A 17,359-nucleotide genomic window follows, 5' to 3' on the forward strand; every position below is an offset into this window, starting at 1 on the left:
ATGCTCGAGATATTATTTTAATATTTTCACCAACGTTTGGGGTTAGACCCGCGTGATTTAGTAATTCCCTAATTACTGGTACGTGAATGTTTGTTCAATAACCGACACACTTAATTAACCCTAATAAGTGAAATGCATGAATGAGTGTCTGAGATAACGGAGCTTGTATTAACAGTGTTAACTAGAAATTACCGGGTGTCACATTCTATTCAAAGTAAATTAATAGAACCAAGTTTTTAATGAGTTATGATTCGGGTTTACGTTAAAAATATTAATTGATAAATTATATAACTTGCAATGGCATGGGAAATGAAAGAGAAATAAGTATGTAAAAAAAGTTTTATTGGACACACCACAAGCTATTGCCTAAACTCGTTTTATATGAATTAAATTCAGCTTAAGCATCATATTATTGATTGAATTTAGAATGAGCAGAAATGGTAGATTATTTCATATTAAGGATTATGGATTTGAGAATCGTGATTGTTGGGCTTCGGTTATTTTAGGTATTGGGTTGAAATTAGGGCTGTTCAAAAAGCTCGCGGCTTGCTCGAAACTCGTTCGAAAATAGCTCGAAAAAAGCTCGGCTCGAAAAAGCTCGATTCTAATTGAGCTCGACTCGACTCGGCTCGATTTCTAAACGAGCCGAGCTCGAGCCAGGGTCAGCTCGGCTCGTGGCTCGGTCTTGGCTCGACTCGTTAGCTCGGCTCGTTGGCTCGTTTAGAAAAAACCCTAAATTTTAGTGTCTATATATAATAATATCATACCAAAAAATAAATAAATAATAATTATACATATATTATGTCACTCGATACCTAAAACCTTATAAAAAAATAAGGAAAATAAAACAAATAAATTTATAAATTCTCTAGTTTATAAATTTTATATAATATGTATGCTAAAATTATATTTTTTGTATTTTATATATCAAAATTTGTAAAATATAAAATAAAAAATAATAAATAAAAATAAAAAAATTTAAAAAAATTAAAGAAGTCCGGCTCGACGAGCTCGAGCTTGATTTTTCAGCTCGATAAAAAAACGAGCCGAGCTCGAGCACACTCTGGCTCGACTCGACTCGGCTCGTTTACAGCCCTAGTTGAAATTTCAAAATTGAATGGGGCTGAAGCTGGAAAATTAAACATGGTAAAACCGGAAAAAAAATTAATGTAAACTGGTTTGATTATTGCATTTGGACCAAAACAATTTCATCAATTTTCTGTAATCCTGCTAGATAATTACTTGTACTAAATAAAGGAATTATATATTTTAAGAAACTAGGTTAATAACCCGTGTACGGTGTACCACAAGGGTGGAATTAGTAAATCGTCATATAAACGTATATGTTTATATATTTGAAGGCATTGTTCGCTAGTAAATTTATTAGTAGATATATAAGAATAAAGTATGATATATTAAATTTGACATTAGTAATGGAAAGTTGACATTCATATGTTCAAAACAATAATGAAGTTACATGTTTTATTAAATGAGGTTATAAGTTTTTCGCATTTATGGTAGATTATTGATAATCTCAGTTTCATACTTGATTGTAAAAAATGTCTCATAGACTTACCCTATTAGTCTATTACTCAATATCCTTGATGATGTGGTGATGTCTAATTATTCAAATTGATATGTATGGTTTAATTGCCAAGAAAGTAAAGAGTTAATCCTCATAATATTTTTCCATGAACAATTCATTAAAAACCTTTTAGCTACCCTTTGGGTTTACATGTGATTTGTAACAACTATATCAACTATATTTGTAACAACATTATTAAATATAGTATATGTGATTAGTGTATTTGGATCTCGAATAGGTTAATATGCAGTTAAATAACTAATAATGTAATATTCTATGTAATAAGGTATTAATTAAAAACGAAGTTATCGACACATATTCTAACATTAACTTTCAAACATTTTGCTCGACTTCAAACTTACATATCACATTAACTTTATGTTTGTTTAGAAGACCACATCAAGTTATCCATTTACAGTTGTCACTGAAAATTACCCGGCATAACTATTTATTTACCATCTATATCAAACAAAAGTTATATCCAGACATAGATCATTATCCCGGCATTATTTATAAATTATAAAAGAAACAAACATATAATAGATTTAAAATAACGTAGATAAATTTGAAAATGAAGATTAAATACGATCGTTTGTTTAGCATATTATAAAATAAATAAATAAATAAAGTTAAGTAAAGGAGGAATGAGATAGCAACCGGTAAAATACCGATACCAAATTTGAATAAAACTTGGTATTGAATAGCGTATCAAATGCATTAATTCGGTACATGTATGGTATCACTATCAATGCCGGTATTCGTTATGACACCTGCTTTGATACCACTGTTTTTTTTCTAATACTTATTGATCATATCAAAATCATCTATAACCATAGGTAATCAATAAATCATAATTTAAAAACTAATACATACATATGTAAAAAAACGCATCAAAATTGTTTTAAAAACAATAAAGTTAAAAACTAGTTTAATCCTCGCTAATCCCTTTGTATTTCCCTTTTTCTTTTCTCAATTGTTCGTTTATCGCATTCTCAGTTTTTGTAGAAAAACAAGAACATAAAATTCGAGTACCGATATCTAACACTCAAGAAACTTTCAAAATTTTCTAATGGGTACTTAATACCCAAGTACCAAAAAAATACCAATCTCAAATATGTTAAAATCGATACGGTTCACTAGCGGATCTTAGTATGGGTCAAGGCGATTCGTTGCCCACCTACGTTCAATAGTGTATTTTTTTCAAAAATAAAAACTTATATGCATTGAGTCCAGCCCATCCAAATTATTATTCAAAATCCTTTAGCCACCCATATTATGTGTTCAAGATCCGCCACTCTGTTAGCGATACTGTATGAATATAATTTCGATATTTTGGAAATAAAAATCTCATCCATAAAGGTGATGAATATTTTCCAAAAAACAATGTCTAGATGGGTGATAGTCATAGCTCGGCCTACAGAAACGAAATATATATGGAGGCACTATTGGGCCGTCAAACTCAGGAGGCCCACCATTAGCATTAAGGTCCACCCACTAAGTTAATTATGTCCGATATAACGTTACTTGCCCCTTTCATGCTAATGTAATCAGTAATCTATTCTTACATAAGTGGCCCACTTTCACTATCTCTTTTATCTTTTTTCATAAAGTTATGCTTAACGTGTCTTCGTCTTGTTTGGTAATATATTTTATCCGCTTATCTTCACCCTGTTTTTATCATTATTTACAAGCATTTACGCTTACCTTTTTGACTTTTTTTCCTCCTATATTTTATTACTATGTTATACATAATGCGGATTAATTTATTATTACTTCAATTGTAATTTCTAACGATGAAGCCTTGCATCCTACACGCATAGAGTGCGGCAGCGTTGTCATGTGGTTTGGCGAACGATGGGTGGGTGGTGTTGGTTGTTACAAGTTAGGGCTTTAGGTCACATGTAATTAAGGCCTCTAGTCCAAAAAACATTATTTGTAGATATAATATAATGGATGAAGTAAACTCAAAGTAAAATATTGATGTTGTGGTAGGCTTGGTTGTTAGTAAAGTATAGGTCATGAGTTCCAAACTTGTAGTAAGCATACAAATTTTTATTAACAATTGTCGTGAAAGTGCCATGAAATCTTATTTCGATTCAGGCTTCCACATTCGTTGCGCTGACCCTGCTAATTTGTTTCAAACTGAAATCAATTTTCATTAGTTTTGCAAGTTGAAGATATATATATTACAAATGAGTGAAAGATGAAATAAAAGGAACATAAATAAGCAGGTTAGACTCACAAAGTTAAAACAAATGACAGTGAATAATTATTTATTTATCAGACATATGTAACACTTTATTACGAGATAAAGTAACACTTTATTTATCAGACATATGTAACACTTTATTAGACATACATAAAACAAATCACATTTATCTCTGAATCATTTATCTCTTTTCAAGATATATGAAATTTTGAAATTATAAACCATATAACATTTATCTTTTTTACCGTTAGTGTGTTGGCATACGTTATAATATAAAGATATACATGAACAAACTTGTTTAATGATTTTTTATGTATATAATTTCATTTGTACATGTGTTTTTAAGTAGTGGTACATTTTTTTATAAATGGCAATTAGTTAAATATAGAAAACGAGAAATTTATAACCTATAATAATCACATAATTATTCGTGATCAATCACATAATTGTGACTAAATTGTGACTGAATCTAAACAATCACATAATTAAGGACTAAAAGTCTAAAACTAACCCAAGATTCCAATAACAAGAATCTCTTATAAAAATAATTTTAGGAAAATATTCGTGATCATAAATACATCCTGTTTAAAATTGTGGTTCAACCACATAATATATGAGGTAAGAGTGACAACTTGGTAGTGGTGGTCATTCACTCATTTGTCAAACAAAGAAAAATAGAATCACCTCTAAATTCCAATTGGATCAATTAACATTTATGGCCAATAGTACGTGGTGGGTGGGAGCTAGTTTTAGTGTTTTACTAAACATGGTGACGTCTGCTATACATTGGCAATATTAAAGAGAACATATAAAAAGATTGACACGTGTCAGACATAGGGTCCCACCCAACAAGACAAAATTGGACGCGTTTGTACATTTAAAGAGAGTGAAATCAACCTAGTACTAGAGATATTCTTGATCATGGGTGGAGGTGTTCCTGTGTAGCAGGATGTATTGTACACCCTCCTTCGGATATTCCTAGGTTAAGTTTGAGGTTACCTCTCTTTGGATGACACCTGTCATGTTACTATTTATTTATGGCCCACATAAGCATCTTATGCTCCAAGATAAAACTACAATTATGTCCCCTTAATCTATACAACTACAAAACAATTAACATCTATTTGTTTTCCATTATCATTTTATTATCTTAGATGCATGCATGGCACAGCATAATAAATATGTGGGTATGAGAATATATGCATTTATACATTTTCATTAATTAATTTAGTAAAATAAGATATATCTTATGGAAGTGTTCAATGAAACTATTATGATTCAAGATTGACTCGCCAAATTATTATATGATTCAAGATTGACTCGCCAAATTATATGTTGTGTATGAAACCATAACACATCAATACAACAAACCACCCGTAGAGATATCAAGTATCTTGTGTATGTACGTTTATATATTCATTTTAGCGACATGAAAATCAGGAGATCGATTCATGGGTTGTTTAACTTGTTTTAGGCTCAAAGCGATTCAAAAATGAAATTTTGGTTTCGCAGTTTTACTATAGGTTTGGTTATCAACGGATTTTTGGTTTTATACTTGCGTTTGAATGTTTGGGCCTAAATTAGTAAACACAAACCAAAATATCTGACCTAAAGTATTTGTAATACTTACTAACTGAATTTAGGCCCAAAATAATGAATTTGAGCTAGCCCCAAATTCAATAGCAAACATTCATACAAGGCATAATCGAAATTCAATTTTATTGGTTACATTTTGTTTCAGTTCGGTTAAACACCCCCCCCCCCCCCCTCACAGCACTCAAAATACATAAGATTTATCATTGATTTATCTTAACGTCATGAAGCATCACGATCGAGATATGATTACATGAAATTCATTTGTTATCTTATCCTATTTCAAAGTGATGTTATCTTATCCTATTTATGTATTACATCACATAAATATTCACAAATAATATGAAGTTATGAAAACACATGTATACACATATAGCAATAATGACAAGTCAGACATTCTGGTTAGAATCAATCGTACGGTTCTGTAAAATGAAACACCTGAAACCACTTATCTAGTGCCAAACTAAATCATGTCAGGATGGCACAAGAAAAAGAAACACTGGTGTCATGTCAATGTTTAACCTGAGATAAATAACATTGTCCTAACTCCTAACTTACATAATCAATTACAAGTTTACAACATCAAGTGGGTATATATAACATAATATTTTAGTAACTTAACAAACTGACTAAATTTTAAATTTGGATTATACAAGTTGACACAATAAGTTTTTAAAACATTTGTCATCAAAAAATATTTATAACTTCATAAAGTTAAAATATGCATGTATATGTTACGCCCTGCTGCTATGTGCGCATATAATGTATATATGTGTGAACCCTCCTGGTGGACTAAAGTAAAATTGAACTAATTTTGACGTCATTTTACTAATCTTGTGAAAATAACGTTAAAAGTTGCGGAATGTTAATTAGGCATCATGTGGTGGCGTTGATAGCCGGAAAACAATGGTACATGCACCAATCGACCGATGGTTGAGTGTTATGTGATTTATGTCCTAGGCTTGATGCAAAACTACTATCGAGTCGGGGGTTTCACCGGAAGCAGCTTTTCTGTTCCTACGGGATAGAGGTAAGACTGTCTACATCTTAACCTCCTCAGACATTACCATACCTTTGCTATTGGTGGGGTTTACCGAGTACGATATGATGATGATGATATGCATGCATATGTGATTTTTTCGACATGGATAAAACTTATGATTTCATCTTATATTACTTCGATTTATGTTGTGCTCGGTTCCTAAGGTTTACTAAAATTTTTTACCTTATACTCGGTGAGGATTTAGATTATTGCTTAATTTTTTTTTAAACAACAAGATTCCACTTTTACCTTTTGTTTGCAAGGGTTTAAACCCCAAACTCACATTTGTAGGAGAGAACACCATACCACTAGACCAATAGGTCTGCCATAAGTATTAATTGTTTAATACATAATTTTACACATATGTTAGTTGTTTTAATTGTAACACGTATGACAATTTTATGTAAGCAAATATCTTATCTTTCTCTCTCCATTGTATCAGATTATCTAGATAAGTATCTGATTATATATCTAGATATATACAAGTGATGTTTGCACTTCACTATTTAGATTTAGTTATATATATATATATATAGAAGATTGAAGAAAGACAAAATTAAGCAAAATGGGAAGAGGGAAAGTAGAGGTCAAGCGAATCGAAAACCCTACAAACCGACAAGTCACCTTCTCTAAGAGAAGAGATGGTCTCTTCAAGAAAGCCATTGAACTCTCTATTCTTTGTGATGCTGAGGTTGCACTTCTTGTTTTCTCTTCTTCTGGCAAAGCCTATCAGTTCTCTAGCCATGAGTATGTTATTTCTCTCTCTATATATTTATATCTATATATATGTGTGTGTGTGTGTATGATCAAAGTTAGTTGATGGCATATATATATTGTTTCAGCATGGATAGAACAATCAGGAGGTACAGAAATGAAAAGGGTCTACAAAAAATAAATAACCATGGAGTTAGAACTATGGAGGTATTATATACACTTTTGATTAATATTTGTCACACTAAATGTTTACTAAACAATGAAATAAATCTGATTAATTAATTAACAGACCGGCTGAAACTGGTTCGCTCTTACTAACATTTTGATCAACTATGTTATATTCTCGGCTAACCGGTTCGATTGAAATAGTCCTGGATGATAATATATATGTATGTTCAAATGTTATTTTATCCATTTTAATTTTTTTAAAAGAAAATAATTTGACTTGGTGTAGGTGTGGAAGAATGAAATGGATGAGTTGAAGAAAGCAATTGAGACACTGGAAACAAAACACAAGTATGAATTATTTGACAATAACTAAGTTAATTATTTTTTTATATTGATTACTTATGTAATTACTATTGTTACACTATTAATAAATAGTTAATATTATAAGTTTATAACAATATTAATTGTAGTGTTTTGTTTTTTGTTTTTTAGACATTTGGCTGCGGAAGATCTTTCCACATTAGGAATGAAAGAACTCAAACAACTCGAACGCCAGCTGAGGATTGGGGTCGATCGTGTACGCGCTAGAAAGGTATGTACTGTTATTCTACCGGCCAATTTTACTATAATTAATTTACTAAGTATATATTTATATTATGTTTAAGGCTAGTAATAGTTTTTATTGGAGTATCCTAATAAGATTTAATAAATGAATTTGGGCAGTGGCGCCTTTTATCGGAGCACGTAAGTTTATTGAAGAGAATTGTGAGTCTTAAGAGCTTATTGTTGGGTTCGTAGGCCTTGTTGGCCCGGTTTATTATATGAAGAAAAAAGAGGAGACGGGTGTGGGCGGTCGGGCCCAAGCCCGGCCCGATTTAGATATCTTGCATAATAATTTACTAACCCTAGTTCAGTCTCTATATAAACAACATTATGTACTTGTAATATTGGTCACTCAATAAAGATATACCTAGTTGCCACCCGTGGACGTAGGTCAGTTTAGACCGAACCACGTTAAATCCTCGTGTTCGTTTACTGCTTTCGTGTGTGCGTTTAATCCTAACAAGTGGTATCTAGAGCTTAGGTTCGGATCACGCGAAGAACACGTTGAACCAGCCGAGTCGCCGCCAAATCATCCAGCCGCCGCCACCCTACTGCGCTAGGGTTCCGCCGCTGCTACGGTTTTCCGATTGTCGTTAGGGTATACGCCGCCGCCGCCACCCTACTGCGCTAGGGTTCCGCCGCCGCCGTCGCCGTACGACTCTCGCCGCTACAACAGCCGTTGTCGCGCTCGTTGTAGTTGTTGGGTTCTGTTTGAAAGCAATTAGTTGTTGCATCACCAACGTGTAGCGCCGACAGTTGTCTTATTAGTCGGGCAGAAGCTTGTTATCAAGGAAGAAGACAAATTTTGGATATTAAGGTTTTGTCTTTTGTTAAGAAAAATAGTGGCGTGGCCAAGACACAAGAGACAACAACTCTGACCAAGATATGCACTTTTGACCTAGTTAATTAATTTTGTGGGACAAAAGACTTTGGCAGTTTGCCAACGAAATATTTGGGTCGAGATCATATTATCCAAAGTACGAGTCAAGAACAGTTATATCAAGATCCTGTTTTAGTTGAAGAACCGTTGTCAATTAGAAGAAGCGTTAAAGAAACCAAAACCAGTGCCAACCGCGTTTGTCAGGTTTATTGTTTCAGTTTAAAGTTTCAGTTTCTGATTTTCTGTTCAATATTCCGCTGCGTTAAATAGGTTGATTGTTTAACAGAGTTCAGTAGAACAGTCGTTAAGTTCAGGCTCGTGCCATTGCGTGTTTGTCTGTGTTTTATCTAGTTTTTCGTTTTAGTCATTGTCATGGCAGAAGACGGAAAGGTTTCGATACAGAAGTTTGACGGACAGAAGTTCGGTTGGTGGAAGATGCAGATTGAGGCACTACTTTGTCAGAAAGACTTGGATGTAGTGTTTGAGGATGAAAAACCAGAAAAGTTGTCAGAAGCAGATTGGAAGAAGTTAGACAAGAAAGCTAGGGCTTGTATTACTTTGTCGTTGTCGGAAGATGTGGCGTTTAACATCATGAAAGAAACCACAGCCCGTGGTATGATGGACGCACTATCCAACATGTATGAGAAGCCTTCGGCAGCGAATAAGGTCTATCTTATCCGAGAGCTAGTGACAACAAGAATGAAAGAGGGTGGGTCAGTTACAACTCATATCAATAATCTTAATTCGATCTTGTCCCGCTTAGTGTCAGTTGACATTAAGTTTGATGATGAAGTTCAAGGCCTCTTGTTATTATCCTCTTTGCCCGACAGTTGGTCGCAAACAGTGACTGCAGTTTGTAGTTCGTCTACAAATATTACTTTCGATGGGATTCAAGATCTGATTCTGGGAGAAGATTCAAGACGCAGAAGTTCAGGTGAATCATCAGGCAATATGCTAGTCACAGAAGGTAGAGGTAGGGGAAAACAGCGAGGCAGTGGGAGCAGGAAGAGGAGTCAGTCTAAGACTCGTAAGGATATTGAATGTTGTGGTTGTAAAGAGAAAGGACACTTCAGGAATCAGTGTCCGAATGGTAAGAAAGAGGTGAACGTTACAGAAGACGACACAGATGACGGGGTCAGTAGTGATGAGGCTTTGGTTTGTAGTGTTGAGAGTAGCGTTGATGCTTGGGTGATGGATTCTGGTGCATCGTTTCATGCCACTCACTGTAGTGAAACGATGAAGAATCTTAAATTTGGGGATTTTGGAAAGGTTCGACTAGCGAATGATGATATTTTAGAGGTTACGGGTATGGGAGACATTGATTTGATAACTTCAGCCGGTACTTCTTGGACTTTGAAAGACGTGAGGGTTATTCCAAGTTTGAAGAAACGTTTGATATCAGTTGAGCAGTTGGATGACCAAGGGCACGATGTTAAGTTCGGGAATGGGCAGTGGAAAGTAGTCAAAGGGAATCTCGTGGTTGCTCGTGGCAAGAAAATGGGTTCGTTGTATATGGTCGATATGTCACCGAAAGGAGTGGATCCAGTTTTGGTGAAAGACAAAGTCCGGTTCACAGAATCTCGTGGGCAGAAGAAGGTTCGTTTTGCAAGTAACAAACCCAGAGCCAAAGTGAAGATTCAGGATGAACGAGCTAGGAAGGTTAAATCAGTTGGGGGACATCGTGACAGTGGGAGCACAGGTCGTGTTTCAGTTACAGTTCCAGGTCGACAGTGGATTAAGAAAACCAGTATTCCAGCTGTAAAAGTCTCTCCAATGAATTACTTGCTGAATATGGAGAGTGTTTGTTCTCAGGTTATCTCAGGATTCGGTAGTTCGTTACAGTGGGAGCCGGTAGGGACAGAGAACGGGTCAGGGGCAGTTTCAGCCATGACTGACGTGTTGGAGCTCCGGGGAGCTTCAACGAGCCTTCAGGTTAATTGATGAGAAGGCGGTGGCAACTAGAAGAAGTTTAATGTTCAGATTACAGAAGTACAATCAGGAGTGCAGACGAGAGTACTCAAGGCCTCCGAGTGGGAGATTGTTGGGTTCGTAGGCCTTGTTGGCCCGGTTTATTATATGAAGTCAAAAGAGGAGACGGGTGTGGGCGGTCGGGCCCAAGCCCGGCCCGGTTTAGATTTCTTGCATAATAATTTACTAACCCTAGTTCAGTCTCTATATAAACAACATTATGTACTTGTAATATTGGTCACTCAATAAAGATATACCTAGTTGCCACCCGTGGACGTAGGTCAGTTTAGACCGAACCACGTTAAATCCTCGTGTTCGTTTACTGCTTTCGTGTGTGTGTTCGGTTTCGTGTGTGCGTTTAATCCTAACACTTATAATTATACATGTACATTCTATATTGTTATATGCATGTCTAGTGTTTAAACTACATTTTTTTTAATCTTTGGTATGCAATTTTTATATATTTTCTGCATGTATATAATGTTGCAGCATAAATCTTTGCAAGAAGAAAATAACATTCTTCAGAAAAAAGTAAGCATTTTCTTGAATTTTATATTTTAATTAATTTTATATATTTGTTTCAATTTGTATTAAGATATTAAACTGCTTGTGATATAACTGGAGATGAAGTTGCATGAGCTACTGAGCGAGGCCGATGAAAACTCAGGTTTGGATTCATCTGATCATGTAACCCAAAGGTATTAATATTTTGTTTAAACTTAACTTAATTGTAGGTCTTAGTTTCTAAATTACTTATATAAACAAGTTTATGATATTGTTGGATTTAATTAAAAGTGTTAAAACTTTGCAGGTTTATTCCAGAGGGGCAGCCTCTCAACATGAACCAACTTGGTTTTCCCAGCAGTTGATTATTATTATTATTATTATTATTATTATTATATATACATTTTGGTTTTCCGGTGTATAATTAAATTACCATTACCATATTATCCCTTTTTTATTACAAAAGGAAAATATATATGAAAAGAATATATGCAGGTTTGGGTTGCTTTAAGTATCAAGTAATGTAAGTTTTGGGATGTAAATACTTTGGTAATGTGGTGTGTAATTAATTACTTTTTATTGATATGTTTGGATATTTTACTAAAAATATTAGTGTTTGTTGAAGAGTTTGTTGAAGAGTTTAAAGATGAAATTTCCATTTAATTATCTGTGATTAATTACATATGAATTGATGATATCATATTTGTGTTAAGTGTTAACATTGTTCCATTTTTTTTTTCATTTCTTGTACGATATATTATTGTTATAATATAAGTGTAATAGTAAAACATAAGACCACATAAACGTACAGTATAAAATCAAATATTCTATGGTTGATGAACAAACAAGTTTATCACGGTTAGAAGTATGTGATACTGATCCTCTGATAGGATACATGATGATGATTGAAAAAGAAGATGTAAAATATATATTTAGACAAAAGGTTAGGGGTTAAAAGTCAAATATTTGAAATTCCTACCTATTCACTTGAAATTAGGCATTTGGGCCTATCTTTGTATGGGTGATGCCTTGAAGATCATGAGTTTATATATACACTAGAAACCTCAACGAGCTCGACTAAATGAAAGAAGAAGTTGATTATATGTATGGGAATCAAGAAAATTTGGAGTTTAAGATACTTAATCGTTGAGTTGTACAGTGGTGAACTCAATGCTTTTTTTTTGGGAAGGCTAGATATAAGATATTTAGTTCAAATGTCACGATTAATGAAATCTTGTGTAATCATTTCATTGGCGTTCAAGTATGTGTACAAGCTCGTAATGGGTTGAACTTACTTTTGAGTTTTAGAAAAACATAATTGCGTGAGAGGGTTGCATGTTTAGTCTTCACCGTTAATCCTAGTTAGTTTTTAGGGATTATAAGCAAGATCGAGATTGTAAGCAACAAAAGGTGATTTCCATAGGTCCTGCTCTTTGTCGATCAACGCAACATATGTCATTTCATTGATTTTCCATGTCGGTCTGCGATTGTGGTGGGGTCGCTATCATTCATACCTTACGTACGAATTGTAACCCAAATTTAGAGTTCCGAATTTTTAATAACACAATTATCTTCACATGTATCGCACACGAAATAACTTCTCCATTAAAAATTAACTTGGATTAACATGGTGGACTAAACCTGCAACCATCTTACAAATGTTTAGACTAAGTTTGCAACTTTTAAAACCTAGAGTCCTAGAGACCAAACTTACAATATGGTCAAACCATAGGGACCATTTGTGCAAATTTCTTTTTGGAAATTAGAAAAGCAGAATGCTTAACTATTGCGAAGTTATAACTTACAAATTTGTCCTAATTAATGTTGACTGGGGATGTGATCTGAGATAAAGCTTCATACTAGCTTGTTTGATTATTTCAAATTTTCAACACAATTTTGCATTATAAGTTTTGGTTGCAATGTTGCATCTTGACTCATGGGACTGTAGTAACATGCTAAACTCATAAGACCAAATTTAAGATCAATGAAAAACTTATTTTAATAAGCTATTACTCCAATTGTTCTTAAACAAACAAAAGACACAATTGCATACAAAGTTGCATTCACTAAGATTGCCAATAAAAGGGAAGTGTTTGTTCAAGATCCGTATCGGTCACACAACCCCAATCCACATCACGGTCATTTTCCAAACCACCATAACTCGGTTCATGATCCAACTGACTCGTTGAACCAAAATCAGACGTGGGATGCACCACATGATTTGGTGTTGAACTAGACGCATGTGGCGGTGCAACCGAAGATGACAGAAGAGAGGGAGCATAGTTTGGGTGATTCACCCAAGTCGGGCCCTCACCAACCCCACTCCATACAGGGTTTGTGGTTGGGTACACATGTTCACTAGCAAACTGCAACATATCGCTTCCTGTAATAAAAAAGAACCCGATGACACTAAAATAAGAAAACAATCACTTTCATAAAAATTATAAAACCCAAACCATGGTTTGGAGGTAAAAGATGTTGTCGAGGCTTTCTTCTTCTCTTGTTATGCCCGTCAAGCCGCTTTCTACAACTTCTTTTCCCCTCATCAAATTCCTCTAACGAATGGAACCTATGATTAATATGTCACAAACTCAATAATAAAAATTATGATTATTGGATTTTAACAATCCCAACTTTGACTTACTTGTCGGGATTAATCCCAACTCAGGGAATGTTTTCAGACATTCCCAACTTCAAACGTATTTTTTCCAGTAATTCCACTAACCAAAGTTACGTTCAAAAAACTAACAAGGTTACTTTTCAGTTAGCGTGAGATTGCTAGAGGAAAATAAGTTTAAAGATGGGACGTTCCGAAATATCACTTAAGTTAGGATTTATCCCGGCCAATATGTCAAAGCAAAGCAGAGATTATTAAAATCCAACGACCCTAGAATTTATAACAGCAAATTGAGAAGAAAAACATGGGAAATAAAGAAATAAATAATATTAATATTAACAAGTGGTACCGGCTACATTGCTGGCAGAACCGCAGATTTTGACCATTAATTGAAACTTGTGGACTCTTGGAATGAGTTTCACAAACTTATGTCTTTGGTAATATTTTCTGCACTCACTAAGGTCTGCCTCACACTCATCCACTAGACATGTAAATCCACTAGACATATTGTACTTGCTAATTGTATTTGTACCCTTTAGTCTTAACTAACCCATCATGAGAATTAAAAGATATCAAAGTAAACAACATGTGATTGAACATTTGAACATAAAGTGATGGTATAAAGGACTTACATAGAGATGATCAAAGTCAACGTTTGTGGTCAAACTAAAAGGAAAGTGCCAAGAAGGTGAGTCTCTAGGGTGTTTTCATGGAACACATCATGGGTTGATCTTGGAATATACAGAATGGGATTGATCAAGAATAATGTTTTGCAAGTGGATAGATTTTTTGGGATTATTGTGATAGGAAGAGTGGTTGAGAGAGACGGGAGTATTCCAATTTCCAAGTTATTGTTGGTGGGGAAGTCTATATTTATGGTAATAATAGAGTTCTTTTATTGAGATTGGTTTAAAGCTTAAATGTCAATTAATGGAAAGTTGGTTTAGATTAATAAAAGTTAAAAAGAGACTATTTTACAAAATTTACAAATGAAAACAAATAATTTTACACCACGTATAATGATTGTACATAGACACATCACACATAAATATCATGTTAATGGTTATAACTTTCGGCTTATCGTATCAGTCAACATATTGTCCGTTTTATTTACGATTATCTAACAAGTATGTTTTTAATTGTTCGGATGAAAACTTTCCAATATGTCACATGCTTCTCTACTCAAACACATTTAACTATAAAGTACTTCATTTATATAAGCTAACACGTCTAATACATATGGACCTAACATTACATAGCATTTATTACAACTTATAAGCTAGTTATAAGTTGACCAACATCTCTCATATGTATATAGCATCTCCTAACATGATTTTAAGAAATATGATTAAAGGTTAAGGATTTAGTTGTTATTAACAATTTATAACTTTTTAATATTATAAGTTTTTACTTGTATGATGTGACGTAACATTACAACCAGGAAATAATGTTGCAATGGTGTTTGGAGTACCAACTCAAAAGTCTTGTAACTTATTAGTCCATGCATTTTAATATAATAAGTAAACAATTGAGTGCGATAAGTATTTATATTATTTTATTTTCTCAAAGTTGATATACGTATATAATTTTATTGAATATTAAAAAAAAATATTGATCAGTTTGTATTTTAAGAATATTTGTAAAAGAAGTGTATAATTAAAACGTTAATAGTAATAATAGTAAACTTATTTACTATTTAGACGGTGAATTTTTTTAATTAGTGTACTCTACCTAATAGTTCTCCACCTAGCTTCAGAGAAGAACATTAATCACTTTGATACCATTCAAAACAATGAAAAACATGTAATACATTATGCGTTTTTTATTACCATTTCTAACACACAAATAACAAGCTAGACAATTATAAATAATACCCAATTTACACTATACAATTATACATTGACAATTATAATGTATTGCAGTGTACTGTATGCAATATAGTATAATATTGATATAAGACAATCATGTTATGGTTTAACCGTAAGTTTTTAAAATTACACTTTTATTTTCAATTGTTCACTTAAGGGCAACCCTTTTGATACTTAACTGTAACATCACGTAAATTTCGGGCCAAAAATGTCAATTTTCAAAGTCAGGGGATCAATTCTGCCAAAATCCAAACTCCATAGACCAAATTGTAAATTCTGTTTTCTTGACCCATCGAGCTACGCGACAGGTCAAGAAAGACTCCCATCGCGTACCGCGATGGGGTGTCTGACACCTAGTGACACGTGTGCCACGTGGCACACGGTGGCAGCGTCTGCCGCCACGTGTCACCACGTGTCGCCACGTGGCTCGGCGCGTGCCACGTGTTGCCACGTGGCAAGTCTAGGACTGGCTATACCTACGTCGCGGTACGAGACGGGCAAGCCAGGGGACCCATCGCGTACCGCGATGGGACCCAAAATCAGCCCTATAAATAGCGGCCATGGGTTCTTCCCAAACTCACACCAAGGTTTCACACACTTACTCTCTCTCTCTAGCTTTCTCTCACTACCTCGAAGTTCGTGCCAACGATCCGTCTCGATAAACGTGCCCCGAAACCTCGTTTTCCGTGCCCGTTATCTCGATTTTCGTGCCACTCCCCGACATCCCGAACAAGAAAGAAGTGTTGCCCGATGACCCGGTAATTTCCTCGAAGTACGTGCCATTGGTGTCTCGAAAAGCGTGCCAAGTGAGGAGAAGGAGTTGAAAAGAAAAGAGTATCGATTGAGCGGCGTCGAAGTGCTGCCCAATTGACTAGGGTGTTGCCAAGCAAGGTAGGCATAATGCCCGACCAAAATAATATTAAGATATTATAAAGGCTTAATGCCTAAGTCGGAATTATACTCGATGAATATAAAAAGAGAAAATAAATAACAAAGAAAAGAAAGAAAAGAAAATAAATATATATATATGAGTATATATATGTAAGTAAATAATAATTCTTTGTTATAGAATATATTATTTAAGTATTATGAATATGCTTAAATAATAAAATAAATACGTTTCTTAAAGAAGAAGAAACGTCGGGTTTTTAAATATAAACTAAAGGTCTATAAAGATTACTTTATAACTAAAGGTTTTTAAGTAAAAGAAATAATGAACTAAAGGTTCATCGAGATGATAAGACTAAAGGTCTTAAGCCGGATCGTGTATCCGACTAATGAATGTTATACTCGTACTATAGGTGCGAGATAGCGAAGGAAAGACTAACGGACGGTGTTGGAAGCCGATCCCATTGAAAAGGTGAATACGCCCCACTTTTACAAACTTGTTTTCAAACAGACAAACGTGTTATGTGTAAAACTTTACATGAGGCTACGTGTCTCTAAAAACATTATAAATAAGAGTATAAGCCAGCCCTCAGGCTATGGTATACGTTTGTCTGGATCCTTACATATGTGGAACGCGGTGGGCACATCGCACCACGCTTGGTCACGACCTCCAGCCACGATGGGCCGAACCTAAGTTACGTCCGAGTGGGGAATGGCCAT

At 34.4% G+C, this 17,359-nt stretch overlaps 1 protein-coding gene and 1 long non-coding RNA gene across 2 annotated transcripts; one reads left to right on the forward strand and one right to left on the reverse strand.

The window, feature by feature from the left end:
• Nucleotides 1–6,951: 6,951 nt before the first annotated feature.
• Nucleotides 6,952–8,109, forward strand: LOC143530656 (MADS-box transcription factor 6-like). Its single transcript, XM_077026134.1, has 5 exons — nt 6,952–7,176; nt 7,272–7,350; nt 7,598–7,659; nt 7,804–7,903; nt 8,035–8,109. The coding sequence occupies exons 1-5, from the start codon at nt 6,995–6,997 to the stop codon at nt 8,107–8,109; spliced, it is 498 nt and encodes a 165-aa protein (XP_076882249.1). The 5' UTR covers nt 6,952–6,994.
• A 5,180-nt stretch (nt 8,110–13,289) lies between these two features.
• On the reverse strand, nt 13,290–14,402 carry LOC143530681 (uncharacterized). The gene is made up of 3 exons (XR_013134906.1): nt 14,233–14,402; nt 13,723–13,835; nt 13,290–13,649 (listed from the first exon to the last, which is right to left on the reverse strand). It is a non-coding gene; the product is annotated as an uncharacterized LOC143530681 (long non-coding RNA).
• Nucleotides 14,403–17,359: the final 2,957 nt, after the last annotated feature.

The sequence above is a fragment of the Bidens hawaiensis genome, unplaced genomic scaffold (assembly GCF_021521415.1).
Source record: "Bidens hawaiensis isolate Kalapana, Puna unplaced genomic scaffold, B.hawaiensis_p1.1 tig00008970_1, whole genome shotgun sequence".
NCBI lineage: Eukaryota > Viridiplantae > Streptophyta > Magnoliopsida > Asterales > Asteraceae > Bidens > Bidens hawaiensis.